The sequence below is a fragment of the Bradysia coprophila genome, unplaced genomic scaffold, assembly GCF_014529535.1.
Source record: "Bradysia coprophila strain Holo2 unplaced genomic scaffold, BU_Bcop_v1 contig_138, whole genome shotgun sequence".
Classification (NCBI taxonomy): domain Eukaryota; kingdom Metazoa; phylum Arthropoda; class Insecta; order Diptera; family Sciaridae; genus Bradysia; species Bradysia coprophila.
In genome coordinates this window covers 4,668,933-4,692,638 of record NW_023503409.1, presented here as the reverse complement: position 1 = coordinate 4,692,638, position 23,706 = coordinate 4,668,933, and the positions used below count along the sequence as shown (strand labels likewise).

At 32.9% G+C, this 23,706-nt stretch overlaps 1 protein-coding gene across 2 annotated transcripts in view; it reads left to right on the top strand.

Annotated features, from left to right (window-relative positions):
* Positions 1-440: 440 nt before the first annotated feature.
* LOC119073437 (tyrosine-protein kinase Src42A) overlaps positions 441-23,706 on the top strand; it is a 33,870-nt gene continuing 10,604 nt past the window's right edge. The window contains exons 1-3 of one of the 2 annotated variants that reach the window (XM_037178920.1): positions 441-922; positions 1,074-1,222; positions 6,453-6,547. In XM_037178920.1, the coding sequence (XP_037034815.1) occupies positions 817-922; positions 1,074-1,222; positions 6,453-6,547 (350 nt within the window). In that variant the 5' untranslated portion in view covers positions 441-816. Of the gene's footprint in view, positions 923-1,073; positions 1,223-6,452; positions 6,548-16,740; positions 19,797-23,706 lie in introns of those variants that run through there. The other variant, XM_037178919.1, reaches the window with a different exon arrangement.

Here is a 23,706-nt window from a genome sequence, read left to right as displayed (position 1 = left end):
AACATGGGTGCCCACCCATGTAATTTTTGGGTGCCGATTAGCATCAGCGCCACCTTGTCACCTCTCTATCAATCAATAGTTTTCAACTTCTTTTCAATGGAAATTGGTTGAAATTTACCTGAATTTCTCCATTTTCTCGGACCTAGACTCGAATTTTGACACTTTTACCACATTTCGTTGTTTATTTCTTTATTCGTTGCCTTTAGAATGTAATTACATCTACTAAAACGTGAAACATGTGAAACAAATGTGTTTCACATATTTTCACATATCATTTCTGGTCCAGAAGAGGTAAGAGGCGAAAATCAAATTATTGTACATTATGTACTAATATTAGGTACCGAATGCAGTTTAGTTTTTCACACAATATTCATGATTCCCGCACCTCACACTGCTCATAACGTATGTACCCGATGTACACATTCCAATAACAATCTTGTACATTCGGCGAAACTTCAGTCTACAACATACAAAAAAAATCGTGTCCGCCATATTTTTGACCCGAGTGAACAAAGTGAAATGTTATCCAGACATTTATGTTTTCCAATGAATTTACCACAACTTTAGTTGTATAATTAGTGAAATAAATGGACTTAATTGTGTGAATGTTGATTGAATTGAGTGTTACATAAAAATAGCACAATCGGTGCACACGATTCCTGTCGTTCAATTCATCAGAAAAATATATTGTGCATTTCAGCCCATAAAAAATCTTAATTGGAAATTTTTGTGTTTTTGTTTGTGTTTGTGCGTGTAAACTAATAATTGCGGAGCCTTCTTCAAATCGAAATTTCTTGTTAAAAGTGTTTTACCACAATGGGCAATTGTTTTAGTAGCCAAAAGCAGGAATTGGATAAAGATAAAGTGGAGCATGTTGAGGACAGTATTCCCATAAATCCACCACAACAACAAACGCCTCCAGGTAAGCTCTAAATTTTATCATCGGTCTACCATACGTTTTCACTGTAAGAATGTCTAACGAATGTTCTAACACAAATCATTCAAAAAAAAATCCAAATAGAATTTGGAATCCACCATTACACACCAAGCCAATAACTAATTCTAATTTCCAGTTGATCATGTCCGTACCGTACCCATTCCTGAAAATGAGCCAACAAGTTCAGCAAAGATTTTCGTTGCTTTATATGACTATGACGCCCGAACCGATGAAGATTTATCTTTTCGCAAAGGTGAACATTTGGAGATTTTAAACGATACGCAGGTGAGTGACTCAAGCACTGATGCTTCGTTATCTTTAACATTAAATTGAATGGGTGGGTGTGTGTGATTAGAATGTGGTTGAATTGACGAATAAGCCCTAGACAAATACATTTATTGGGCATTCAACGTAAACAAACCATTGAATTAAAATGGGAATTTATTATTTTCCAAATTGTTTTCACTTGGCTACGCTTTTTCGCATTATTACATAGTTCTGTGTGTAGACGTACCGTCAATACAATTTAATGTTTGACCAAAAAGCATTCATAACATTGCAATTACAAACAGTAAATAGTGAAACGAAAACAATTTTATTTCATTTATAAAAACATGAACTAGTTTTTGTCTACTTTTACTTTAATTTACTCGCTGTTATTGTGTATGTATGGATGTGGATGTACTCGTTTGTTTCGAATTAAAACTTCAGTTTTGTAGTTATAATTTCATTGGGCTGGAAAATTCATTAAAATCATAAACCTTTATGTATGTACTTGATGAGTGCGTTGCTCGTTGCTGTTGTTACTTATTTTTTAAAAAAAACTTACGTAATGTCTCGACTTTCCATGGCTGTAGTCATTGGTTATCGGCAGCGACGACAAAATTGGGCGAATCTCTATAATAAAATGAATGTTAAAACATATGAAGTACTAGATTTTGTGGTAATTGCTATGCGATACTTTAAGCTTGAAGATTAAATCATGATAACGCGATACACTTCGGCGTTTCTAAAGGGTTTAATAGATTGATCTCTATGCATCTCCCGGCTCCCGCATAAGTATTATTAAAAACAGGCAAGATAACTTGAAAACGCATGATGTCTGTCTAATGATAATGTGTAAATGAATTTCCCTTGCGAATATCTGCACATTTTTCAATTACCCGTATTCTCGTTTCCTATAGATCCGGGTTGTCATTTCTCACTGACAATTTATTTAAGAGAAAATACTGCCAATTGCTTAAGCATCCAACTCCTGTCTTTCCTTTACACCTTTCATCAAATTTCAATCTCCTTAAGAGATGCGACCTCTTATCAGTATATTATAGTCATTCAGTTCGCAAACATATCCACATCCAGACACTTTTAAATAAATTATTTCGCAGATGTTGAACATGTATGGATTCCATTTCGTTTTACGTCACATTTGGGTCCTTTTCAGAATTTTAAGTTTTTGACCTTTTGACCCATTCGTTGTTTATGTATGCAAAAAGAGAGAAAAATTGCAGAAACAAAATTATTCTTCACAACTAACGCCGTACACAGCGTAAGCATAAATTCATCATGAATATAAATAAAAATTAACCGTTCAACCGTAGAGTTAATTTAATTTCCGGCCAAAATTATTGCGAAACGTGATTGTACTTTTCAGAACTTTTTTTTTTAATTCGAGTTGCTATTTAAACCCGATGTGCATGCAATTAAATCATTACTTGATCGTGGAGAAAATTATTGTTGTTATTAGTATAGCGTTTGATAGTGTATGGGTGTTTCAATACAATGAATTTCTGTTTTGGTTAAGGTATTCTACCTGTTCGTCGGTCAACGTATGTGTTGCAGTAAATGCTATTCACCCTTTGCTCCAGTCTTGTTTTTATTGTTGTGTATGTCACGTTAACAGGATGACAATCTATCTTAGCATGGAACTCGACATAGAAGTCTACGTCGCTCTAACTATGCTCACTCACAAAGCACTCACTTCATTCTTGGGCATATTTTGATCGGTTCAGGCAATTTTGCTAATTTTTTCTCTTCAAATGAACGATTACATACTAAAAATTGAAATTGTTTACGATAAACGTGACTGGGTTTATAATACACCAACCGAAGCACTGACTTTCATCCTATACAACTTGTCTCGATGATAAAAATTCAAAGAATTTTGTTTTGATAAGCTATCGAATTTCGGTTGTACGAAAAAAAAAACTTTAAATTATTTAAAGTCGATGTTTACGTTAGCTTAATGGATTCATCGCAACGTAATCGTCACAATTAATTATCTCGTTAAAAAGTTGATTGTACTGCGAATTGTATATCGATGGGAAAATTTGGAAATAGATTCGATACACCGAACGTTTCTTGGTATATTTATAATTTACAATCTATTCGACAGAACATCCGAAGGCTGTTTTCCTTTTCATGATTTTTAAGCTGTCTCAGAAATACAATCACTTTGTCATTGAAAATTTCCAATCAAATAAACTTTATAGAATTTCTGTGCAAAAAGATTTTCCTAGAAATATACGTCGTTCAACTGCAACTAGTATTTATGGAGATAAAATAAATTGGCTGCTTCTTGACTATGGAGGTATGACTATATAACATTTTATCTACCGAGTATCTTCAACACCAAGCCTTTTCTGCTTCAGTTCCACAGAAAGCTTTAAAATTTGCTCTCATGTCTGATTTCATAAGTTTATTCCAAGGAAATTGTGTATTGTGTTGTATCGTCGATTATTGGATCATATTGCGAGCTATTTATGTGTTTCTTCGGTTCTATTTTAATATCTTGCACTTTACAATACATTGTAATCATTTCGACAAGACATTAAGATCTTGTCAACATAAATACTGGGTGTAAAAGAAATGTCTGTCAATTGGTTTCGGATTCGATATTTTAAAGCGAAATGACAGATATATTTTTCAATTTTAGTAATAACTTAAGTCATTTTCTTAACACTACTCAATCTACTGTCCAGACCACATTGAAACCTATACCATAGTGTCAGACTAACCGATACGAAAACATTTTTGTTCTACGTCTTTTATTTTGTAGCCCTAAGGTTGGCATGGTCTTTTCGGCCGTCACACAAATTGGTGTCAAACATTCAAAAAAAAAAAATTCTTCGAATTTTCGGTCTTTTAGCAACTCAGCTTATTCTGAGTGATATCTTATACATTTACGTTGACTTAAAAAATGAAATTTAGTAATCCTTCGTTCCAATGGGGATGTTTGTAGCAGAAATGCATTTGAAAAAAATCTGTCGATTTGTCCTATTCTCTACAGTCGAATGAACCTACAGCACTTTGTGGTATAAAGTATGACCACTGTTCAATGTAAATACGTACTGAATATTTGAACACTAACGGAAATTACGAATGCATTAAAATTGGAACAATGAACATGCAGCATTTTCATATTTTTTAAATTATTTAATTTGCAAAATTTGTTGTTTCCATTTATAATTGGCAAAATATTGGATTTTATTCAAATATTCACATTGTTTCGACTGCAACATTTATTTCAATGACTGCACACAATTTTATTTGTTTTAAAAATATGTCAAAAAACCTGGTCCCTATTCGCCTATTCGGTTGGACTGTAGAGGAGCCACATTTTTTTATAGTACTTCATTCTCACTGTACTATTTTCTTGTGTAACAACTTCACATAGGTTCATTCCCATGAAATGTCACAGCAGTGAAGTTTGTTCACGAAAAAATAGAATCAGTGACACATGACAAAACGTACTAAAATGTAATAGTTTAAAAGAAAAATTTATTACATTTTAGTATTAGTTTCAAAACAACCTTTTCCTATGTTATTATACAATGTACGCATAGTTCTATCACATCCTTTCAGTATGCAACCTCTAGCTGTAATTAACGAAAACAATTTCGAACTTCAAAATCAATTGTTTTGCTTTTTAATCATCATGTAAAAGTTCATAAAATATACTCAAAAGAACATAACATTCTCATGAAGTCGTGAAGCTTCAGTTATTTACCTTATATAATCCGTTCAATAGAATACTCATTCAGGAACAGCTTTCATGTAAGAAACCATAAAGTTAACTGAAATTCACTCAAACTTTTAGCTTTTCCTTGCGTCATGTCAGTAGTCATTCATTAGTCGAATGACTAATCTGTTTTCGCAAACTAACATTATAACATCAAATTTGCTTGGAATGTTGATCGAAGACCGGAAAGAACGATAAGTCACAATATATTTGTTTCTTCCTAAATTATATTTCACTCTGAATAGAAATTGTCGAGTCAAAATGTATTGGTGATACACATGGCGATAACGATGCATATTTTTAGAGAATATCCTTCAAACGTAAAATACGTTTTTATGATGACTGCGTTGCCGTACTCTCGTTTTCGTTTCCCATTTATCTAGTTTTATGGCATGGCATAGCAGTAAAAATATCATATTCAATATTTCTGCGTATATCATATACACAATACACATAAAAATTGGGGCTAGCTGCTGAAAATTAGGCCAAATAACATAAATATTCGATAATGGCATATCATTACCGCAGCATGTTTTTGTTTTATTAATGAAATGTTCAAATTTGGGCTACGCTGCATGAATTCGACCGCAGCATTTTTAAAGAATTTATGTCTAATTAATGATGATGATAAATAGTTCCGATTTCAATTAATTTTGTTAATCGAAATGTTGGTCGAGTTTCATTATTTAAAAAAAAAGAGTTTATTTTATACACGACATCCAACGTGGTGCTTCAATTTACTTTTTCAATGCGAAAGCTTTGTCTTTTGCATTGTTTTTATCAATTGATCAATTCAATAAAATCGAAGGTTATTTTGGGGCGAGTGCTCCTTACATAAAAATTCATTTCCGAAATCGAAGTAAGAATCTTAAAACATATTTTGTTTTGTTTTGTTAAATGTTTAATTGCTGTAACGTGCTCGTCGCTGTTCCCACCGATCGATATCGGTTTTATATCAAGGAAATTAATATTGGTAAAAACATTGCTGTCAACAGTACAAACAAAACAATTTCGAATCAAAAATCAAAACAAAGGAAATGAATAAATTAGTCGGTTCAGTTTTGCTGGACTTTTACTATTTTACACAAAACGTACGACTCGCGTATGCCTGCAAATTAGATGAAAACAACTGCAGTCCGAATCATGATTGGCATTTGTAATTTGGTTCCGATTTTGTTTCGTATGTGATTTAGTGAAGATGTTCTTGATACCAATCACAAAAAAAAAAAAAAAAACAAAAAAAAATTCAATTTTATGTATTATTTATGATCGTAATGCCTCTGTGATGTGATTATTGATTTGAAAATATTGTGTGCAAGACGTACGGCTGTCTTTATTAAGTACCTGTGCAAATTTTATTGAGTTAAGACGAAATAAACTGGTTTCTGGTTTCCCACTCTCGGAAGAATAAACTTACCGACGCAAGTTCTTTGTCTGCCTACTTAAAACCGATATATTTTCTCATGTGATTTTTAATGTATCTTTTCGACATTACAGGGAGATTGGTGGCTAGCAAGGAGCAAGAAAACTCGCCAGGAAGGCTATATTCCATCAAACTATGTCGCTAAATTGAAATCAATTGAAGCCGAACCGTAAGTGTACCAAATTCGCTTATTATGTGTCCGACCCCGATATGTATAACTTAGAACAAAGTCTCACAATCGAAAAACAATCAATTGTTCTCTACAATTATAGTAAAGTCTAAATTACATAGAATATTCAAATAATGAAAATGTGAATTCCAGTGCTTTACCTTGAAATTACGAATTCAACAACAGGCAATCATGTAAAAATTAAAAACAATTCTTTATACGAGTGTGTACACCAAACCATCCATTATTATATTTATGCATTGCACACAACGTAACATTCGAAATTTTTGCTTTCATATCCATTGGAATGGTGTTCGTTTAAAGAAGCTCAAATTTGATTCAAAAGTAATTGTCAAGGTCCCTTTGGCATCCCTTAACACCTAATGTAACCTGTGCCTACAAATCCAATATAGAGTTGTCTCTATGAGCCTTAACACGTCCAATAACAATGGACAAAACCAAAAACCTTTCCAATATACTTGACATCAAGTCTTATGCTTGAATTAACAAAACGCCTTGTCGTACTCTACCTAAATGCACAGTTTTGTATTTGCTTTGCATAACTTACGGGTATTAACTGATGCATAATACATTCTCTCCGGCAATCAATAATAAATACAACTTGCAAATGCTGTCGTATGCTCATTGCACATGTTAACAGTATGAATGTAGTAGCAATTTGCATTTGTAATTTTGCATAGTATTTATACCTTTAAATTGAAAAACATGTGTTCGAAGAAGATGGTTGTGTATTTGAACCACTTGTTGTGAATTCATTGTGTCTGTTGAAGGTTTTCTCTTTTTTAAAGTTCACTTTTCATTGTTTCTGTCTATAAGAAAATCTGAATGCACTTCTCGGTGTCCTGTTGCATTACGAAGGTGGTCGAGTGCTAAAGAATCTGCTCTACAAAAATGTTATCCATAATTATGGTAAATTAAGAATTAAACAGCAATAAATTGCTCAAAAAAATGTCAAAAGTCCCATAATTACTGCCTGTATCGTGCAATTCAATAATCTTAATTCCATACAAATTATAACATTCCGTTATACCGACCAATTTAATTACAGTAATATGTCGTCATTATCCGTCATCGTCGATATAAACAATTAATTAACAAGAGAATTTGGAGAATGCGATCAATAAAATGTTATGCAGTCTGCATTTGGTCGATCGTCATTTCTCTGAGTGTTAAAATATGATAGGCACAGCAATATTACTCATTATAATTGGGATTAATTGCGCTGTTTTTATTGTGCTATGGAGATGTATGACAGTCAGAAAAATATTTAAATCCTGTAATTTGCAATACGCAACTGTTAATAAATGTCGACGTAATTACAATAGGAATTCAATGAGTTCATCGATTTGTGAAGGTCACATGTGATGATTTGGATATTTTTTTAAGCAACACTTCACTTTAGTTGTATTGTATTGCAGTTGCTTGTAATTTTATATGATCTGTTCGGTTACATATAAAATTTGTTTGTCTAAAATCGTTTCCTACTATACTCTGAAGTGGATATACAAAAAAAATTTATTTATTTCCATGTTGATGCGTCTTCATATTTACGCCAGCGAATGTAAATATTTTGATTGCCTCTTCGGAAGTACAGTATATGTAATGAATGAAGCGTGCGTGTACATTTTTTGTGTTGTGTTAGTCGTCTCGAAATTAAAAAGCATAAGTCGCTGCGTCACGGTTCCTATACTGCCACCTAGTCATGATGCAATCCGATTCGAGCCAATGTCTCAGTATATTTTCACATAGACTGACATTGTACACACAGTTTGTTTGCCTTTTCACAGCAAAGTAATGAGTGCGCACGAACACAATTTGTAATTTCTGTACGAGCTAGCATATATGTAAATTGCCTCCGAAAGTTGCAATAGCTCACAACAATTTTCCTAGAAATAAAATCGATTTTACATTCTACAATAGCCCTGATTAACAATTATGTTAAAATACATAGAACAACGTGAAATTGCAGCGAGTAAAGGTTAGCGACTTTTGATATTACCTAGACGACTGATATTTATGAAAAATGTGATAGTGTGGTATACCTATTATCCAAACAGTTAAATGCAGTGTTTGACGCCAAATAACTGAAATACACCTATAGGTCGATCAAAATGCTTTCAGTTGTAGACTAAAATCAACATTTCAACGGCCTACGGGGCACTGTGTGAGTGATATAAAGCACTAACGATTCACTTTAACAAAATATTCTTCAGAAGATTTATAGATTCTGTGAGTTATACCATGCAACATATGTGCACAATATATTATCTTGTTACATTGTAAACTATTTGCAAACATATTCGCCGCAATTCTTTAATGCGCCGCTGGCGGAAATGTTCATCTAGTTCAAACAGTGTCTGCATCATAAATCCGTTGATGTATTTTCTCAAAGAGACTCCAAAATGATTGGTTTGAGAGTCTAATACTGATATTGATCAATTATTGACTCTGTTTCAACCACTTAGAAATTTCCGGTGAACCACAATATAAAATTACAAATAAGAAAATTATGAAAGTACGAGTAGAATATGCCGAAACTTATTGTGGTTCGGGTTCGGTTTGGCACTATTAAAATACCGAGATCACCACAGTATTCATAAGCTTCAAAAGTTTTGTATTCTATGAAAATTTACTGTTCCACAATTTCGTATAGTTTCCTGGAACAGGTTGTAATAGTTATTCCACCACTCAAGAAAATGTAGTAAAGTTTGATACCTAGATGTATTGCCATCTACATAGCTACTGGCTTGGACTTATATCTAAATAGCTACTGACTTGACTTATATGTACCTAGCCACTAATATGTTTTGATATCAAATTCAGGTACAAAATGCTTGCAAAACAAAGAATTCAAACTGCATCGTCGACTATATAACTTGTTAAAAGTCTCTGACGGGCTAATTTTTCAATATAGAGACGATCGACTTGTTTCAATCAGTAATTTAGCTGTGCAGACATTTTACCTCAACAGAAATCTAAACGAAGTGAGTCAGATATGTGCTCAGCTTGAGATGAGACAGTAGATACTAAGAGAATATTTAACGTAATTAGTTTATTAATAACAAAATATCAACATAAAACTCTGTAGCACACTCGTGAAATATATTACCTCAAAAAGAAAAAAATTGAACACATGTGATGTGACTGTTGTCACAGTCATGTTGTTGTTTTCGTTTATGAAAATTGTACATTATGCAATTACAAAACATTTAGTAATATTCCAACACTTGAATAAATAATTAATTTTGTTTTAATCATTGTCACCATAAAAAAAGCAACAGCTAGTAAAAATTGATTCTTTTTAACATTTTTTTTTTGTTGTCAAAGCTATTGTGTACGTACCTCACGAGTGGGAGAATTTTATTACATTTATTTCAATAATAATTTGTTCAATATCGAAACCCTTCCGGAAGATTAGTTAAATTACTCTCGTAGTATGCATACAAATTCCTCACTTGCATACCAATTAATTTTGATTAATTATTTATCTGAATATCAAGCGTGCGAAGGTTTTCATTACATTTTAAGAGGTCATCTCAATTAAAAAATTGTTTCTCTGTTTAAATCAAGCCGCACATTTGATAAAAAGAATTTTCAAACGAATGAAAATTTTCTTTTGAAAATTGTTTTGACGAAGCGATTTGAGGGATTCTTTTGAAAAACAGCCTACCGAAATCGGACGTGTTTTCTAGTGAAATTTTTTATAGGTACCTAGAAAGGGCTTCGACCCTAGAAGCCAAAACCACTCTCAAAAAAATTCTTCGAAGCTTTTATGGCTGGTGAAAGGTGATCGAAAGCCGAAAATTTGCACTTTTCTTACCAAAATTTCTCCAGGTACACGAGCCGTACATGGTGGTGTGGGGTATCATTTGAAAGGTAATTTTATGTGCTTTTGGGCCAAATAGGGTCTTATGGGGTTTGGATGCACATACGATGAAATATGAGCACTAAAACATTTCAACTTCTCATATTTCATCGTAGATGCTTTCAAACCCCCATAAGACCCTATTTGGCCCAAAAGCACATAAAATTACCTTTCAAATGATACCCCACACCACGATGTACGGCTCGTGTAACTGGAGAAATATTGGTAAGAAAAGTGCAAGTTTTCGGTTGAAAACTTCAACTGCACATATTTCAGTGTGGATTAATTTTAAAGCCAATGAGTCTCTATTCGGCTCAATAGTACATGTGATTACCTTTCTAATGACACCCCACAAGACCATGTACGGCTCGTGTACCCGGAGAAATTTTGGTAAGAAAAGTGTAAGTTTTCGGTTTTTGATCACCCTTCACCAGTCACAAAAGCTTCGAAGAATTTTTTTGAAAGTGGTTTTGGGTTCTAGGGTCAAAGTCCTTTCTAGGCACATATAAAAAAGTCCACTGGAAAATGCGTCCGATTTCGGTAGGCTGTTTTTCAAAAGAATCCCTCTATGTCATTCATCACTCAAAAAATGATGTCGCTGTAATTGAAGTGACAGTATTTAAAACCGCGAAGAGTAACTTTAATCTTTAAGTGGATGATTTAGAGGGTTGAGCCATACATTCCCGCAAGTTTTTACAAACCATTCGCTTTGACCACAAGAGACCGTCGTTATTTTTGTTATTTTTGTCATTTTTGTCTTCTAAATAACAGATGATTATGATTGTCATAGCCTTTTGAAAGAATTCGTTCTTAATATAGTCTCTATGACGGCAAGAGTAAGTGATGAGCTATGGCTAGTGTTCGGTTATATTATATTTAAACCTAAATGTGTAATATAGAAATGTCGAAGGCTCTTAAAACAAATGAAGTAACAGACTCCAAAAGGTTGACACCTCTTAAAATCGTGGACTAAAATGTTGCGTGCAATGAACTGACAGAAAAAAAAAAACTTTGGAAGAAATCTTTGAAAGTCCACTCTTCTTGAAATTATCGTAAAAACGGCTTATAAATGAAATTAATTTTTTTTTAAGTTAATAAATCATACAGGTTCATGTTCATGCATCTAATATGAATAACATGGCTGACACCCATCGCTTATGTTAACTTTTTTTGCACACACAAATGGATTACCTGATTTTTTTTTAATTCTGCATTTCTTCCTATATCATGTGATTTATCATAATTACCACTGTCATCGGCAAATTTTACCGTAAATTTCAGTAGTTTAAATAATAATAATAAATCCGATGCCATTGGGCAGCACACTTCATTTAAGTGAAAATTTTTAGCCGAAATATATCACGCTGTACCATTCTTTGCCATAATTATTCTTTATCATTCTTGGATACACTAAAAAGTCGAAAAAGGAAACGAACCGGTTTTTTTTAATCCAAAAGTCCACAGTCCACACTGAGTTTTTTGTGATTTATTTAGCTTGATTGTGAGTGGAGCTTATGCATGCAACAAATTTTTTTTACTATTGAAAATGAATGATATAGTGTACGAACCTCCGAACAAATTATTACTCCACTAAAGCGAAAGATAAACAATCGCCATAATGTTTAAATGTGATAAAAATAACTTATAGCCCATTTTTCAGTCAATTGCGTCGTTCCGAATTCAGTACTCCACAACTCTACTTAACAAATCGCGTCTAAGTAATTAGCGCACCTAGAGACTAACTTCTAAATACACCGAAAATGAGATTGCTATGCCCAGAAGTGCTGTGTGTATTTTGTTGCTACCAGCAAATTAAATTTTGTTTGCTCAATCAAAACAAACAACTTTTTTATTTCCTGAGGCATGCACGACGCGAACAAAACACCATATGGGTTTTCCCGTAATGTTCATTTTCTCGGTAATTCATCAATGAAAGTCTCGTATATTATCTGCAAACGATAAAGAATACCTTTGTGGATGCTGCGTTACAACCTTCAGAAATTACAGAAATCTCTCCTTTTCGTGGAATAAAATTTAAATGGCAACATGAATATTCATTACAATTTCTTTCATTTCATTGAGACGTTTATGTTTGGATGGATGAAAAATGGTTTGAATTTTTCGATAATTTTTTTAATTCACCTTTTTTACGTGGTAAGATGCGATTATATGAATTTTTATATGTCGCTGTGGTACAATTTTTTTGATTACACTAAATTATCTCAACAAGTTGCATGAATCGTTCAAGTTATTCCAATCAACTCAAATTGATAATTTAATACAATTTGCATCGAAAATGCATGTAAATACCGTGGATGTATAGAATAAGAATTTATTTCTATGATGCAAAACTTGTTTTTCTAACACGTTCATCAGTCCATCCTTGTTGTCTAGCTTTTTGCTTTAAGTTATAACATCTATACAGCATGAACAGAACGTTGTTATATGCAGGCAGACTATCGACTAGACGATTATAATATTCAAAGTATAAATAGAATCGTTAGGTTTGATGTAACAAGAACACGAAACCGTTTCAACCTTTCGATGGACTTGACTGGAATGCAGAATAATATTCTCCGATTAATTCCCTTTGAAACTTCGACATTAGCCAGCATGTCAATTACTTGATAGTAATTTTAAAATTAAACCTGCAATAATGTAATAAGTTTGAATGGACATGGACAAAGCGATTTTACGTACAGCAACAATATACACTACACGATACACACGTTCACATTACTATTTTATACGAAACTTTTGATATAAATGTTTTTTTTAACATGTTACGCACATACTTGACGGCATTGTCTGAATGTTACGAATATTTTATGAATCCACAAAAATTTTATCATTTTAAACATTCTGACCGTATGTCAGTTTTATTTTTAGAAAAATTGAACACATTCAATCTTCATGTTTCTTTCATTAATGTGTAAAATGAAGAACTAATTATGAAACTACAGCAACCGAATCTGCTTAATTACAATTTCTCAAGAAGTTATGATGACTTACGTCAGGACTATCCTCAGCCGCAATCGACTCATTAAAGGTTGCATATTATGAATCACATAGAAATTGTAATTTTACAAATTGATTTATTAAAGTTCACTTTTTCCTTTACAAGTTGAATTTGACGTCATGAATGGTAAATGAAATCTTTAATCGCTGTATAATACGGTTAATCAGCTGATATCATTCACACTGTCTGAGGTATGTGTGCATATACCTAAGTCTTTTTCAAGGCACAGTCAATCAATGCAAAAAAGAATTCTTCCAATTTTACCTATCACGCTGATTGCCATCTTGTGGTAGCAGTGCAAAATTGTTTAACTTAATATTCGTTGACTAAAAAAAAATTCTATGAAAATGGTTCAAGGAAAACGGTCAATGGTTCTTTACCAAAAAACTTTCCACGATTGACCGCACTATATGGAGTACCTGCTTAAGACAAAATATAATAATTTATGCATTCGATTTATTCAGCGTACATTACATATACACATCACACGTATATACACACACTATGCCATGTTCATATGACAAACATTACAGGTTTTTCTTTGTGATTTCAACTCTGAAAATCTTATGTTCAGTCAGTTGTCTTCGCTGTCGCGTGCTAAGAAGACGTAATATCAAATCGATCTGCCGTAATAATAAGAAAAAAAAAACGTTTCTCTTTCAATTTCTTACTTTTATAAAAAAAAAAGTTTCGATCATGGATTTAGCTAAAGAAAAGTTGCCGGAAAATGTTGCATTACGACATTGGCTGTGATGAAACGTAACTTACTAGATATAAATTTGCGTGTAATAAACAAATTAAAGTTTTAATTTCTCGTTGCATAATATTTGCGATATTATTTGTACCGACTCAAATTGCAGAACTGTTTTTTGTGTGAAAATCAAACGTGGTAATGGCTGACTTAACCATCATCAGTTTTTGTCTTCTATATGTAAAAAGCATTTGCCTTGCCATATAATTAAATGAACTGTTGCTGAATTGAAATAATTTTTTAGACATTTACAACGAGTCAAACGATTTTCATTAAAAAAAAGTGTAATAACCGAATGCACTTAAAATGCAATATGTGTTCTCTCTTAAACAAACAAACAAAAAAAATTCGTGTAACCACTCGTAATTATATTTCGTGGTTGATTTGTACAATTGCAATCACATTTATGCAGGTCGAGGAAAAAATTATTGCGTTAGACACAATAGCCCTAGTGGGTTTTATGGCATTATTGAAAGCTCCAATAGCATTGAAATTCGTTTAACTGTTCTTATACTTAGCTGTTAGACATATCATTTGAAACTGAAGGACTTGCCGTATAATACCAATGAAAACTTTAAGCAAATTTGCATAATTACGCAAATTTAAACAATTATTTTTCCGAGCCGAACAGAAAAAACATTGGAAATTTTCCAGATAATTTTTGTGCGTGTATGGATATGGAGATGTTATTGACATTTTTGGAATAATATTTTTGCGAGTAGCAACAATTTCCTAGACAGATAATATTTGACTGTTCGAAATTTGAATTTCCCAATTGGATCTCATTGTTTTGAGCAAACTTGGTAAAGTTTTTTTTTTGTTAATTGGTTTGCTTCCAATGACGTCGTCTTGTTCGCCGGTCTGGCTATATTTGTACTCTTTAAAAAATGTAATATTCGACTAACGTCTCCATTTAAAACAAAAACAAATAGATACCTAGACACAGGCGTCCATGCATATCCATGAAGAAAAAGACATCGATAAATACACTTTAACATATTACTTAACAACTGTAACGACAAAGGCTATACATCGATCGCATAATCTTTAACAATCTGTTAAAAAACATTATAGTAACACTTCTTTTAAGTGAATAGTAATTTTTGCTAGCTTTTTTTTCGCTGTATTATACGAAAATCAATCAATTATTCCATATCCATATGTGCATATAAATTAGACATTATGCGGTTGCCTTTTGGATTGAGATACATAAATAATGAAACTGGTTTCGATTTTGTTTTTTTTTTATAATTTAAAATTTAGTTATTTTACAAATGAAATAACAAAAGCGATCATATTATACTCTTGTTGAATTAAGTTCAATGATTCGGTATACTTTCTTACTTTGTATAAAAATTAGTTTTGCTTTATTTTATGGTTTTGTCGGTGTTGTAGTGCCGTTTGATTATATTTTTTTTTTTTTTTTTGAAACCGACGTTCAGTCTTATTCATTTCCACCGTTTTTTTTTTTATTTAGAGAGTTTTGTAGTCGGGGCGAGACCTATATAGCTTTCCCTTAATAATTATTATTCGAGAGGATCAATTATTCAATTGACGTTGAATTGGATTGACATTAGAAATCATGCATGATTGATGTTGCTTTATTGAAGCCAAACTTTACGATCAATTCCACAATTTCTAAATCAGCAAACTTACACACGTAAGTCCTTTGAGCTGTTTTTCTTCAATAAAATTCTATTGAATCTAATCAAGTTTTTCAAAGGGTCAACCTTTATGGTTAAGTGTATAAGCTGTACCATGTTTCCTCATAACTATACTTATATGGCAAATTCAACTTCACGACCATTCTATTCAAACATCTATAAAACATTCTATCCATGTCATCGAAACCATTATTTCTGTGTGATTTAGAAATAAAAGCGGATTATTGATCTTTTACTAATAGATTTTAACGTCAACAATTGAGTTACATCTCTGAGAGGAGAAAAAAAACCTATCCATTGGCCTCAATGAGTTATGAAGTTTGATGTGCATTTGTATTTGCTGTGTAACATTCTTTTGTTTGCTGCTTTCTAGTCATTAGTATGACAGAATATTGCATTTTACTTTATCGGTTGAGTTGACAACAAATATATGGTTGACACAATGGTGAGGTGACCAATTTAAATTTTCTTATTAGACTTCATTTCCTCAACCGAATGCTTTGCATCGTGTCGCACTGATTGTTGATCTCTTTACGATTTTAAAATTAGTTCGAAGGTGAAATTCAGTGCCCTGGGAACTGTGTTATTATTAAGCGTTGCAGAAATAAAATCGAGAATTTTGTTTTTGTTTACGCAAGTGTCTCGATTCCAATGTTTCATATTTATTCGCATTTTACCAGACCTGCCACAATGCTATTTTCTACGTCAGCAAGAGCGTTTTTCAATATTTTTTAGTCTGCCAGCTGCTAGCTCCAGAAGCTTATTATTTGATTAAATATATTCGTTACAGCCATAGTCTGCGCGTTTTCTTGTATTAAATAGCATTTCTGACTAAACTAAATATTTTGCGGTATTATTATCCAAACAGATACGAATGTGATTGCAATTGAACTAATTCTTTATTTCACAGATGAAATGAGACAATTTTTTAAAATAACAAAATATATTGAGCTCAGTGCCTGAAAGAACGTTTAACTGAAAACAATAAAAAAAACAAGAAAACTGTGTTGTGATCTGCCTTGCCATTTTAAACATTACCTAGATAAATTTAATTTATTTAAATTCGTAGTCGCTAATTTATTTAAGTGTGTCCCGACACTCCAGTTTAATAAAATGTCTTCAACAATACCCGTGGTATGGTGTTCCAATCCAAATGCAACAAACCAAAAACCGATTGCATTTGCATTACATGGAATTCATTTGCAAGGGAATATCACCGAGAAACAAGTTTCAGCATTACGTGAATTGCTCACAGCAGCCGCAGAAGGACGATTAGTTCTGCCTTCCGACGGTGGTGTGGTTTCGCTTGATTGTGGTATCAATATCGGTAGTACTATAGTCAAAGAGCAGCAATCTATTGCAAAGCAATTGGATCACATTGATGAAGCCGAAGAAAATGCTGTCGTCAGTCAAAACGATAAGGTGACCGTCGATACGAAGTGCAATGAAGAGACACAAGATTGTTTTGAACCGAAATATTCGGTTTTGTCGAAAGCACCTTCACTGAATCACTATGATGAGTTATATGAATTTCTCTGCTGTGCCAAATGTATGAACGATACGACGAGCAGAAAATGCACCAAAATCAAAGCAAAATATTTTGAAAAGTATTTGCAAAGGAAGTTCCGGCCGAAATCGGAATCTACAAACATCCGACAACATCTCAAGTATCCAACGAGACCAATCAGAAAAGTGACGAAAAGTTATTCATTTGTAAAGTCAAAGCCAGTGCGACACCAACAATTATTAGTTCATAATGTTGTTACACCACCTTATGCAACGGTTAACAAAATTGCCAAAAACTCAACGAATTTATGCAATGATGCGAACATCGCGATGGTAAATAACAGTGTCAGTGAATCGCCAACGAATATTGCCATACAAAATGTAGAAACGAATTTGAAAGGAATTTTGAATAATGAATTGGCGAACGACTTAAATTTGCCAATGCAAACAGCCAAGGACTTCGACGAAAAAGATAAATGTAGCAACAAAAAAGACTTAGTAAAAGACAATAAAGTCCATAGCCAATCAAGTGAGCTAATTACACATTTTGAAAAAACCAACACAATCTTTTGGAACACGTCACTCGATTATGCGGCTATAAACTACACTACAACAAAGTCCAATGACATACCAGCATCGCATGAACCAAATAATTTATTACTAGATTTATCGTCTAATAGTTCAAGTAGAAAAACAAGTTTTGATTCAACGTGCACGATAAGCTCAATGGATTCTGGATTTATCGAAATGCAAAATAAACTTGACGGTAACACGACACAAACAGATAGCGGTCAAAACAAATTGAATGATCTTGATGTAATAGACGCCATAACTGTCGATTCTCCATCCACAGTGAATCTTCAATCAGGAAAACCATTTGAAATTCCGCCAATTGTAATCACCAGTGACACCAGTGCAACGTTAGATGATAAACTAGACAATGATACGTTCAAATTGAGTGTAACCGAATGTGTTGATCATTCACGGAGTCGTCGCAAGTCTTACGAAGAATTTAAAGCATTATTTCAATCCAACTCGAGCGGCCAAAATAACCAAACGAAAAGTAATTGTCGATCGCGTAGCACCATTCTCGCACCGAATGCGGATTTACTGAATCCGTTGCCGGACGATAATAAAATAAAATCACGCCGAAAATCTTACGAAGAATTTAAGAAACTCATAAGAGACTGTGAAGAAAACATCAACAGCAATGATAAGATCGCAGAGAAATTTCAAAAGAAAAATTCAAAACGACAATGCAAGAAGGGCCTACCATTAAACGGCAATGATTCATCGACATCAAAATATGATGAAAAAAATATGGAAGTGAAAGCGACCAAAACAAATGTTTGCGGAACTATTTATGACATTGTGCATCGAAAATTATCGATCACCAACAAAGGTGATCAAACAAGTGATTCGAATCAAAAGACACTGGCTTCGGTGCGAAGCAAAGACGATATTTACAAAGTCAATGCTAAAATTTATGATAAGCTCATTTCGTACGGTACCATCTATGACATAATTCAGAGGAAAAATGACATATACAGCGAAAAGTATGAGAAATATGACAAGTATATGACATATGGAACGATTTATGAAATCACTCGTAAATCTGGAGAATATGAAGTGTTTCAACGCAAGCGAGCATTATCGGAAAAATTCCACAAACGGTTTAACGACCAAAGTATCACCAAATACTCGACGCTCAACTTTGGGACAATTTACGATTTAATTCAACGTCGACAAGGTGATACAGTTGCGAGCACTAAGTCTAAAGATCGAAAATTGTCAAATGTGAAGGATGTCATAGCATCAATCGATAGAAACAAAGATAAATCAACCAGCCGATTTTCTATGGAAAAAGTAAATGAAAACGCATTGCAGTTGGACACTCCCGACAAAAACAATGAAAATGACAATCCAAAAACGTATTGCGAAGCGAAATCACCGAAATTCAAACGACAAAATCGAATTCGACGCTTTTCCAATATCTTATCGTACACTCCAAAACATGAAACAAAATCTTCGAAAGCTACTGAACTCATTCCATCGATAAAAGAAATTGGCGCTACTGTGGACAATGTGGAAAAGAATGCTACTCTAGAAGTTCCACCACCAAAAGAAGATTTGTATTCAAAGCTTAAAACGGCCATAAACGGACAAATATTCAAGTCATCATCATTAGACATTTTATCATCGAAAAGCAACGAAGTTGTGAGCATTGTGTCATCGAGCAAAATTGTTCAACAGAACCATGTGATAAAAAGTGATAACGCCAATTGTGGAATAAGTGAAAATAGTACAAAATTTGTGCCATGTGGTCATGATAGGGCGATCACTTCAAAGAACCTACTGACAAAGAAAAGTAAATCAAGACGTTTATCGGAGTTCACCAGAGGTGAATTTTTAAACGAAAAATTGTGAGTAACTTAAAAATGAATTTATTTAGCTTTTAGTTACGTACAAATTACACTACCAACGCGTCGTACGGGTTTTATACCAAAAGAGAGACCCAATCACCCAATATTTAATTGCAACTTGTCTGCTTGTGAAAGATTTATTTCCGTCACGTGCACATTATAAAAGTAATTTTTAAATTGTCCATTTGTTTGGGTCACATTTTGTGGCAATTACACAAAGTTACAATTTCACAGTCGATACAATTTACACCAAGTATTGGAAAGGGTTTTGAATATACCACACACTTTTGCGCTCCTTTGCAACCTATAAAGTTTGAAGAAACCAAATTTATGGTTTTTCCAAACATTATTAATGTGAAATGTAAATTCGTGTGGTTGAGTGTATCAGTTCGTGGTAACGGCATATATGGTTTGGTCCATGACCGCTGTATTTCGGACTCAATTTTCGTATTCGTATAGGTTCAATAATTTTTTAAGTTCAATGCTCTTTGGAATAGAAATGCAACCATTCCGTCCTATTGCATCAGATTACATAGTTGTTCGTCTCTTCTAAATACACATTTTCGATGCTTCCACTACGACTACATGAATATTATTAAAATTGTTACATGAACTTTCTTCATTCCGGTGATTGAATTTAGGGCTCTGTCTTGTCAGTTGTTTTGTGAATTCAACATTCCATTTAAAAATATGCAGATTTGATGTGGAATTATAGGTCAATTCATGTGTATTTTGTTCATTGAAACTGTAATTCACAAGCCAGTTAACGTATGTCTGTGACAAGACCAAAATAACGATTCCGTTGAATCACTTACAAGATTCTAAAATAGTTGTATATGTAACAAGAGTCGTAAGAAGGCATTTTATCACACTAGATGTGTGATGATCACAAGTCAACCCGAGGCAAATCTGAGGTTAACAACGCATCATGTGCGAAAAAATACCAGCAAGCGATTGGTGATGCACACATCGTTTTATGCAAAAATACGTTCATGAAGCATAATGAAGCATAATTGTTGTTTTGCCCACTTTCTTTAAATACTAAAAGTCTTCTGTCTGTATGAAACGGTTTAATGCCCCAAATTTTTCCCACAGTGCATCGGATAAAATTTAAAGAATTTGAAAGAAAATCTTTGTCTAATTGTCTGTTTGTTATAGTTGACAAATTGGTAACCTTGAAAGTCCCTAACAAACTGTTGCCATGAAAGTCCTTACAAATTTTCTAAGTTTCCAAATAGAGTCATCTATGCAATTAATAGAATGAAATATTTACAACTCGCTATTCAATTTAAATATTTAGTTATTGTGCCGGCTGAATGTTTTTTTTTTTTAAATACGAAATGAGCAATCAGCAAACAATTACTCACATTTTTCGTTAGATCACAGCTTGTGCAAATTAACTTGTTTGTATAGGTAAGCGTAGTCAAGTGTAATCGATATACCGATCTATGATAATCATCGGATAGAACATCATAATCTAAACTTAAATGTACTCTCTTCTCAGTAATTTTATGAAAATTACTTTTCTCGTCCTCGATGAAGATTTGCTTTAGTTTCTTTTGAACACATAATTGCACCGAGAAATGGTCTCCTTCAGGCAATTTCTATTTTTAGATATCGATATACGATCACCCTACATAATAATTCTAGTGTAGCAACATTTCCACCGTAAAGACCAATTTTAACATGTAATTATCTTTCCATCATTCGAAGCCACATAATTTCTTTACTTTTGCAAAAATTATTAATTTTATGTTATGTTTATCACAAAAAAAAGCGTCATGTAACAAATATATGACTGGCAGAGTCCGTAAGATGATTGATGAGGTGATTTTATATGATTTGTTAATTATGTGATAGCCGGTAGTGATAGGCGAACAGGAGTGAGATGGTAGATTGACACTTCATTTTATTTAATTATTTTAAATTTAGACTTACAATATGTAGCTAGTGAAAGCTTAGTATTGCATACTCGGTTTATTTCCAATGCATCTAAAGATAAACACAAAATTCTGAGAAATATGAAACACTAACGCATTCGTTTACACATAAAACTCTGATCAACACTTAATTTAAAGTTGTTTTCAACAGAAAAATGTGCATTTTATACTCTGAACACATCAGGTCTCAGCATTGACAACTGCACAAAATGAGCTGATTTGTAATCAAATCTTAAATTTTATTTATTTTTCTTCATTTCCAATGTAAGGCATTTAATCGCTACTTTACTTAGACACAGTATCAATTCAACTCAGCAGCTTATTTATTATGCTAATTACTTACAGTATTACATACGAAATCCTCATCGTAATAAATAGTTTAATTACACGATAAATAAAGCTTAATTCAATAAAATTGCTACTTGTTGTCTCAATGAAAAGTATCTTCAATTTAATTAATAAAAAAAAGTCTGTCAAGTAAAAGTTAGGACGAAGGTATTTTGCGTATCGTATTACTATCGTAAGCATTTGTTAACTATGGCGCCTATCCGGAATTTATACATTTTTCTTCAAGTGAAGGATTTGCAATGAAAATAAATTCAAAACAAAATATAAAATCGATTGCATTTTTAACGAAGATTTTTTTAAAAATAAATAACCTCAAAAGATGTCACGAAGCGATAGAAGAAAAAAAAAGTTGTAAAAATTGCACATCTTTCTAATATTTTATTATAGATATCTCGTGGAGGCCTTTTTCATACTCTTGAACATGATTTATTAATGGTTTGAATTACGTTAACATAAATTATGATGGCAGTCTTTCCGAAGAGGATGCGCCGGCGATAACTTATGAAAAATCTGATATTATTTATGAATTAGTTGTTTAGCGAAACACACATTCATTCACTGCTGCGACAAAGTTTAAACTATTTTTTCTTCTGCGTTCGTTTAATAAATTGCACATACTAACGATCTTCAATGGATCTTTTTTTCTTCTTCTATAATTTTCTCTTCAACTAACATACATAACACGGTACAGTGTTTGCTATATAGTTTAAAATAGCAGTTGGCGCCAGTTAATATTGAATCAAGTTTTAAGCGAGGTTTTAAGTTTATGGAACAGAAATTGCATAGACGAGATTTTAATGAAAATGATTGGTAAACAAATGTCATGTTGTTGATGAGTTTTAAAAATAAAAAGCTCATTTTACCTGTCCGCGTTAATTGAGTTCCTAAAATATCGCCGTTTGAATTTGAAATTGATATTGCACGGTTTTGTGTAGGAAACTGCGAATTATAATCATATTTTAAATGTGTCCTGTCTTTGCATATATTCGGCTAATTTTTTGCATAGTCTCTAAATGACTCAGGCCTAATTCTAACATACCTGAGGTACGTGATTCGATTTCAAATCTTTTGAGCAGAATTTCAATTGCTTTTTTGGCTGGTGGTTTTCGTCTACATTCATAAATAAATGCACAGTAAGCAAACACCGTAAACATCCGAATTAGGCAATGCCTTTAAATATTATCTTACTCAACGAATAGTTATTTTTGATTGACTCTAGTGCAAAAGCTTTTCATATTGGTTTAATTAGGTTATTAACCTCAATAGCACTTGCTGTCTGTGTCTATGTCGTTAACATCATCGGATTCATTCATATAATGTGATGGACTTACATTATGGTCATCGATCTTAATTGCTTATTCAAATAATTCATTACTCAGATCGATTGAATTTTATTAATCTCGAAAAGAAACATAGAAAGAACTACTGTCTGGTGTTAAAATCCATAATTTTATGTTGATCGATTAGATATCGATTCAGATTATGGCTATAAATAAGTCGTTGCGTTTACCTATGCATACAAAATGTTTCTCAGCATATAAAAAAGCAACAAATTATGGCAGAAAAAGAAAAACTTGTACGTTTGGTTTGCATAGGCTATTTTTAGATTTTCATTTGAACGA